The sequence below is a fragment of the Tupaia chinensis genome, unplaced genomic scaffold (assembly GCF_000334495.1).
Source record: "Tupaia chinensis unplaced genomic scaffold, TupChi_1.0 Scaffold000101_1, whole genome shotgun sequence".
NCBI classification, from domain to species: domain Eukaryota; kingdom Metazoa; phylum Chordata; class Mammalia; order Scandentia; family Tupaiidae; genus Tupaia; species Tupaia belangeri.
Genome location: NW_006159565.1, coordinates 2,655,246 through 2,663,319, shown reverse-complemented (window position 1 = coordinate 2,663,319; position 8,074 = coordinate 2,655,246). Strand labels below are relative to the sequence as shown.

Sequence of the window (8,074 nt, the reverse complement as noted above, 5' to 3'; positions counted from 1 at the left end):
GGATGACCACGCCGCAATCCCTTCTCCTCCATTCTCCTCTTGGGATTTTGGGCACGCACACACACACATGCCTGGCATGAGTTTAAGCCACCATATCCGGGACTCAAACCGTGGTAGGCTACATGGGAGTTCAGCAACATAGCTATTACTAACTGCTGGTCCCCCTGGTATGTTTTTCCCTGGTGTGTTTTTCAAGCTGCTGGGTCCAGGACTCAAACCACGGTATTGGCCATGTGAGATCCAGCACCGTAAGCACCACCTCATCTGTTGCCCCCGCCAGAGCTTTTAACACAGTCAGGAATGAGCCTACCTAGGGGTTTGCTTGTTTCCTGCCACCTCCCTGTACAGACTTGATCTCCATAACAGCAGGCCAGGGCTCTCTTTGCTCCCATGTATCTTTGGTGCTCAGGATGTGCATAGTGAGTCAGCAGCCTCTTCAGCCTCCAGGTGTTGTGTCAGCCAAGCCAGAACCTGGCACCTGGGTGGGCTCTAGGGACTGGCATGTGACCCTTACTCCCTTGACTGTTGCTACCTGTCTCGTCTCAAGTGAAGCATAGAAGAGAAATACAACATACCAGACTAAACTGACTTAAATGTTACACAGGAAAGGATGGAGAGAAAGTCCCAAAACAGTAAGAGGTAGAGACATAATAAGGTGGGATCTGCTGGTCAGCAAGTAGGTGTGGTCTGCAATTCTGCAGAGGAACCAGAGCAGCAGCTGCTGAGTGTACAGATCTTCGCTGGCTTCTAGCTGGTAGAAGTTGGTTTCTCAACGTAAGCCATGAGCACTTGGGCTCCCTACATTTTGCCATGCCCTAGTGTGGACCTCAGATCTCACTGAGTCTCCCTCTTCTAGTCCTAACTAGGGAACAAGGAACTCAGGTCCTGTCTTGCTCTGGACCCCTGGGTTTGGTATGGCTAAAAGGGAAGGAATAAGGAGATAACCTGGCTGAAAGGCAGGGATGTTGAGTGCCTTGGTGCTTACGGCCTGGTAAGTTATCACAGGTGACAGGAGGGGAGGGATGCGGTTGGGGATAGGCAGGTGCTTTTGTCTTCCAAAATTGCAGGTAAGGCCTTGGCCTCCTTTTAATATTTAGTTCTTGGTATCATATCCCCACATTACACAGGAGGGGGTGGAAGCCAGAGAGGTTGCTAGTCCTTCAGAGATCACCCAGAAGTAATGAGGGGGCAAGCCCAGTGACTGTCCTCGGAGGAGGACCAGGACCATGCAACTAGGCAACAGATATATAGGGCCAGTGCCACCATCATCTCTCCGGCAGCCCCCAGCAGGAAGGGAGGGCCACTGACACCTACAGATTTGTGACTTCCTCAGTGGGGAAAGGGACTTTCCTTAAGCCTACTGTGAGTTTATGGATGGAAGAACATTTGTGGGGTAAGAAGCGTAAGTGTGGAGAGGTTGTGACGAGGTGTTGACTTTCCTTGGGAAATTGGTTTCCAGGGCTTGTACTGGGAGCTGGGCCTCAGCAGGGAGGGGATGTCTGAGTGAGGAAAAACAGAATAGCACTCAGAGTATGCTCACAGTTTGACACTGCAGGACCAGGTCTCTGGGCTCCCAAACAGCAGAGCTTGCTCTGGTGGGAGCTATAGACAGTTGTGGCACCAGCTGTCAGGGTGGTGAATGGGACACGTTGACCATCCCTTAGCAACCTCCACATCTGCTGGGTCAGGCGTGTAGCCATAGAGCTGTCATCTTGCCCAAAGCCCCTTTTATTTGTGACTGCACAGGTCCCCTGCTCTGTGCCCAGGGCACAGTACCTATTAGAGGTGTCTTTGTGGAGGGTGTCTGCTAATGGAGCCACCGTTTAACCTGAGATTATCGCTAGCCATCAGCTTGAGACACATAGCTGCCCAAGGTTAAACCAGAGTTAGGGAGCCTGATGCTGTTTATAGGATTCTGGGTAAACTTTTAATGTTATAAAGTGTAGGGCTACTTTTACCAGGGGTTTCTGGACATCCAGGACCTTTCTTAGGGAGTATGCCTCTGCACCTGCCACTGGTGACCAGGAAGCCCCTAGTACGAGCTGGAGGATGGCTCTAAGACAGCAGTGTCCCTGTCCCACAGCCCCTCCCCCCCACTCTAGTCTTTCTTTTTCTGTCAAGGAGGCAGCCTCAGAGAGGGAGCTGACCTGTCCAGGCAAAGAGCTGGCTAGTGGCTGTGAAGGGAGCTGACCTTTCCAGGGAAAAGAACTGGCTAGGGGTTGGGGCGCAGCCTCAGAGAGGACAAGCTGTAAGTGGATTTGCAGCCATGCATGCCTGACAGTAGGAAAGGGGCACAGCCTAATTGTCAAGTGACAATGACAAGGAAAACAATGGGCAAACAGCAGGGGAGAGCCTAGAGAATCTACAGTGATATATGACAGTAAGTGACACCTGATTCGGCAATAATAGTACTTACATAGCACCACTGTAGGTGTTTTACAGATATTTAATCCTTGCAACAGTCTCACAAAGTGAGGTTACAGGTGCGATTATAAACCTACTTTACAGATGGAGAAACCTACTTTACAGATGAGGTTAAATGAGTTGCCCAAGGTCCCACTGGGATTCAAAGCCAAGTGGAGCCCACCATGTAAGCTGTCTGTTAAGGAGGAATGGTAAAGGACACTGGGCTAGGCCATGCAGTCCTTATAGACTGGGCAGACTTGGGGATTCAGCCTACAAGAAAAATGCTTTGGGGAACACAGTGAAGTAGTGAGCCCTCATGTACAAATTCAGGATTAAGATTTGAAGGGGAGGGACCAGCAGTTAGCGTAATGGCTATGTCGCTGGACTCCCATGTAGTCAACTGCGGTTCGCGTCCCGGACCCAGTGGCTTAAAACTCACACCAGGCGTGTGTGTGTGCGTGCTCAAGATCCCGAGAGGAGAATGGAGGAGAAGGGATTGCGGCATGGCCATCCTCCCTGGAGGGATGATTTCTTGCTTTCTGTTTCTCTGTCTCTGTCTGGCGAGTGCACGCGCCCTATAGCAAAAAAAACTCTCAAAAATAAGATTTGAAGGGGAACTCTTGGAAGACTATTATCACCATCAAAGATTGTTCACTTGGAAGGACCAGCAGTTAGTGTAATGGCTATGTTGCTGAACTCCCATGTAGTCGACCGTGGTTCGAGTCCCGGACCCAGTGGCTTAAAACTCATGCAAGGCACGTGTGCATGCATGCCCAAGATCCCAAGAGGAGAAAGGAGAAGGAGATTTGAAAGGGAACTCTTGGAAGACTATTATCACCATCAAAGATTGTTCACTTGGAAGGACCAGCAGTTAGTGTAATGGCTATGTTGCTGAACTCCCATGTAGTCGACCGTGGTTCGAGTCCCGGACCCAGTGGCTTAAAACTCATGCAAGGCACGTGTGCATGCATGCCCAAGATCCCAAGAGGAGAAAGGAGAAGGGATTGTGACGTGGCCATCCCCCGAGAGGGTTATTTCTCGCTTTCTGTCTCTCTGTGTGGCGAGCACACGCGCCCTATAGCAAAAAAAACTCTCAAAAATAAGATTTGAAGGGGAACTCTTGGAAGACTATTATCACCATCAAAGATTGTTCACTTCAGGAAAGCTGTGATCGGTTGGCATTTGTAGAGGAAAGTGGAAGAAATTGTTATTGTGACACTCCTATCTGAGGTGCTCAGTACACTCCATTGGCACTGACCTGCTGAGGTGGACGTCTTTGTACTTCCACTTCTCTGACTCCCATCACCTGCCCCTTCATGGTGGCCCAGAAACCAATGCTGACCCAGGGCCTCACTGACTCAGCTCAGGCTGAGCTGTGAAGGTGTCCTGGTAGCCAAGCCTTTGTCGGCTCTCCTTCCTCTGACCAGCTGACTCCAAGGCCCTTTCTGTTCTGTTATTTGTCCATAACCCTCTGTAGTCCCTCAGGGTCTTCCCAGAAGCCTAGCTAATCATCACCCAAGGTCAGAGTCCTTAGGAACAAATGTCAGGAGCCAGAGAAATGAAATGCCAGCTCCTGCCCCAGGGTCCTCTTCTTGACTCTTCCCTCTGCTCTTGATGAAGCCTCTGTGCTTGACCTTCTGGGCCACTGGTGTATTGTTGCTGGCCCACTGACCCCCTTGACTCTCCCACCCTTGCTGTTGAGAAATACACTCCAGACCTGTCCTGGTGAGAGTATGTGGCCTGCCCTGGTCTTGGGTCTGAGGAGTAAAGCTGATGGATCCTCACTTGGAGCTAAAATGAGGTTGTAGATCTGAGAGCCAACCAACTCCCTCTGAACCCTGCCCTCTTTCCTCATTGCAGCCTGGAGTAACTGTTAGACTGACGCCCCCCACTCCAAGGCTAAGACCCTGTGCCACTTTGGCAATAGAAAACAAGAGAACAGAGCCCAGCCACAGGGCAGGCTGTTCTCTCCCCCTCTAGGCTTGCACTGCATCTTCTCCAGTGGCCTGCTACTTCCTGAGATCTCATTCCAGGGTGCAGCCCGCTCTGCAAATCCCAGGAATTTGGATGCCATATGTCCAGGTGGCCCCACTTGTGCTAAATGTTAGATAAGTGACCATGCCAGCCCCAGAGCTAATGGTGAGGTCCTCCCAGGTCTTCTCTCAGGACCAGTCCTCTGGACAGAGCCCACTGGCATGGGGGCTTACCCCAGGGAGAGGACGTTTATGCTACCCTTGGACATTAGGGACAAAGTGGTGTGGAGAAGTTATCGGCCCTGGCTCTGCCTCCCAGCTCTTGTAGCTGAGATTACTGCTGACAGGGCCCTCATTTGGCCTGGTTCTGTTCTTTGAGGTTTACTTATTCAGCAAATGTTTATTGCTCCTTGGGTAGATCCAGAGAGGTGCAAAGATTCACCCCACTAAGAAATCACACTTGGTCCTCAGCTTCAGTTTCCCCCTGCCTTAGGGTTCACTAATCAAAAACTGCTCTCAAAAACCCTCATTGGAACCTAAAGGTAAAATTCTTTTACTTGTCCAATAATCCAGACTGCCTGTTGTTTGTTTTCTCACTTTCTCTCTCTCTTACTGTCTCTCTTGGCAAATTAAAATAAATAAAATAAAAGAAGTCAAATAAAAATAATTCTTAAAAACAAACAAAAACAAAAAAACTCACACTGGATGTGTGTGTGCCAAAAAATCCCAAGAGGAGAATGGAGAAGGGATTGTAGCGTGGGCATCCCCACGGGAGGGTGACTTCTTGATTTCTGTCTCTGTCTCTCCAGTGAGCACACACACCCTAGCAAAAACTTCTTTACAACAAAAACCCAAACAAATACCTTTTTTCTTTTACTTGAAACTTACATTCATTATAATAGTATAATATTAAGTAACTACATAAAACTTAGAAAGTATTACAAAGTATGAAACAATACAATAACCCATTTTCTTATCCTTTTATCTGATACGTGCTTTTTTTTTCTTTTTGCTATAGGGCATGTGTGTTTGCCAGACAGAGAGAGATAGAAAGTGAGAAATCACCCCCCAGGGGGGATGGCCACGCCGCAATCCCTTCTCCTCCATTCTCCTCTCGGGATCTTGGGCACGCATGCACACGCACCCGGCGTGAGTTTAAGCCACCAGGTCCAGGACGCGAAACCGCGGTCGACTACGTGGGAGTCCAGCAACATGGCCATTACACTAACTGCTGGTCCCTGATACGTGCTTTTTTCACAGCTGAAGTCAAGCCTGTGCAATTCTGCTCATGTCATCTCACTTAGCACTATGCTGTTTTCCTGTGTGACTCTATGTCACCTTGTAGAACAAGGAATGTGTTAAGGTTAAGCAGCCTGGCAGGATGTGGCATTTGACATAATAGGGCACTCCAGGCTCCCTGGGACCTTCTGGGCCCTGACACTCTCAGTGATGAGACTCATTCGTCCAGGCTCACCATCCAGGTGACAGCTGAAATGGGCCAAACCCTCACAAGGACCTGTGTGGGGTAGGGTGGTGATATCTGCTCGTTACAGAGCTTGGGCCTTCCCAGTGCTGGTATTCTGAGATGGGCTAAGACATAGTGCTTGGCCACTGTGGACATGGTGCAAAGCAGGCTCTCAGATCCTTTGGAACACCTGGGGCCACTGTGGGCCGAGCGTTTTCCCTTGTGTACCCTGTGTGACTCAGTGCCTGCTCCATAAACAATCATTCCCTCCTGGGTGTATCAATGTCGTCAGGCACATAAGCACTCTCCTTCTGTAAATGAGGAAACCTACAGACCTGATTCTATATCCGTGCTCTGCTGCCCACACACCCCAATGAAAGGCAAAAGGGAGAGGTCAGGGGGTGCAGCTCAGTAGAGAAGGGACAGAGTGGCTGAAACTCTCAGGGGTGTTTGGCCTGCTGTTATGCAAAGGTGTCTGTAGTTCACGCATAGTCTTAATCAGCTTGTGACCAATTCCTAAATGCACAGAAGATCCAGAAAATCTGAGTGGAGAGGAGGCCTGGCAGAGGTCTGAATTCTAAAGGGAAAAGAATTTAGGAACCCAAACTCACAACTGCTGAAGTCTATTGGGGTGAATGTAGAGACCTAGGGCCTGCTGGCCCTTCTAGGTCTTGTTGCCCAGGCCAGCCTTTTCTGGTTCTGCTATGGGTGTGGGAGGGAGCACCCTAGATGATGGTGAAGACCTGAAGAGAGGGAGGAGTGATGAGCAAAGTGTAGGTGTGTCCAACAGCCGGGGCCACCACCTCTGCTGAGGCCACACTGCCTTCCAGTAAACAAGCTGGGAGGTGCAGTTCTCTGGGAGATGGGGTTGGGGGGGGACAGCCCCTGTGTCTCAGTCTCTTTCTGGGCACAGGATCCCTTAAGTGTATAGCCTTGTGTATCACAGGAACCTGCAGACAAGCTTACCCACTTTGTAGAGCCTCCTATTCTTCACAACAATGACAAGCCAGATGGCAATTATGAAGAAATATTAGTTGAGGCCATTTGAGGACAGCCCAAGAATGAAAGGAACCTTGGCCTTCCTTGGAGGGACACACATAAGTATATGCCTCTTGTCTGCAAAATTCCTACCTGGAAACACTGGCTTTACTACCCTAGAGACATTCAAGGCTGGCAGTGGGGCACAGGCAACCTCACTTTGGTGAATGGAGGTGCCCTGCTCAGAGAGCTTGAGGTTCTCTGGAAGTCTCAATTTCTTGGGGCAAAAGCCTGCCAGGGGTTCTTGTCACATCTTACCTTTCTCTTTTGGGCTTTGTTGCTTTCAGGAGCCTGGTTCTGGACCGACGACCTAGAGGATCATGAGGAGGAAGATGATGAGGACTTCCTGGCAGAAGTGGCTGAGGAGGAAAATGAGCCTCCAGGGCTGTGGTCAGCGGCCTATGGCGTTGGGGACGTCCCTGGGACATGGGGTCCCGACGACTCTGATTCGGCACAGACTCCAGAGGGGTGGGAGCCTGACTCAGGTAGCCTCGGAGTACTGGCCGAGGCATCCGAGGGGAAGACCTTCCTGTCTGGCCGGGAGCCCAGCACAAACCTGCTGGCGCCTTGGGCATTTCCTGCAGCAATGGCTGCCCCGGCTGGGCGTCCTGAGACAACATGCGATGTGTGCGGCAAAGTGTTCCCCCATCGGTCTCGACTGGCTAAACATCAACGCTACCACGCGGCTGTCAAGCCCTTCGGCTGTGATGAGTGTGGGAAGGGCTTCGTATACCGCTCGCACCTGGCTATCCATCAACGCACGCACACCGGCGAGAAGCCCTTCCCGTGCCCGGACTGCGGCAAGCGCTTTGTGTACAAGTCACACCTGGTCACGCACCGGCGCATCCACACAGGCGAACGGCCCTACCGCTGCGCCTTCTGCGGCGCGGGCTTCGGACGCCGCTCCTACCTGGTGACGCACCAGCGCACGCACACCGGCGAGCGCCCCTACCCGTGTCCCCACTGCGGGCGCAGCTTCAGCCAGAGTTCGGCGCTCGCACGGCACCAGGCTGTACACACAGCCGACCGGCCGCACTGCTGCCCTGACTGCGGCCAGGCCTTCCGCCTCCGTGCGGACTTCCAGCGTCACCGGCGCGGTGGCGGCTGTGCAGAGCCTGTTGGCGACGTTTCTCGACGGGAACCCTGCGAGACGGTGGCCGAGGCGGTGCCACAGGAAGGCCACGCGCATCCC

The 8,074-nt window shown here is 51.6% G+C and overlaps 1 protein-coding gene across 1 annotated transcript in view; it reads left to right on the top strand.

Moving 5' to 3' along the window:
* Positions 1-8,074, top strand: part of ZNF316 (zinc finger protein 316) — a 24,278-nt gene that overhangs the window by 12,260 nt on the left and 3,944 nt on the right. Inside the window, exon 7 of the mRNA XM_006143669.2 lies at positions 7,170-8,044. Within this exon, the coding sequence (XP_006143731.1) occupies positions 7,170-8,044 (875 nt within the window). The remainder of the gene's footprint in view (positions 1-7,169; positions 8,045-8,074) is intronic.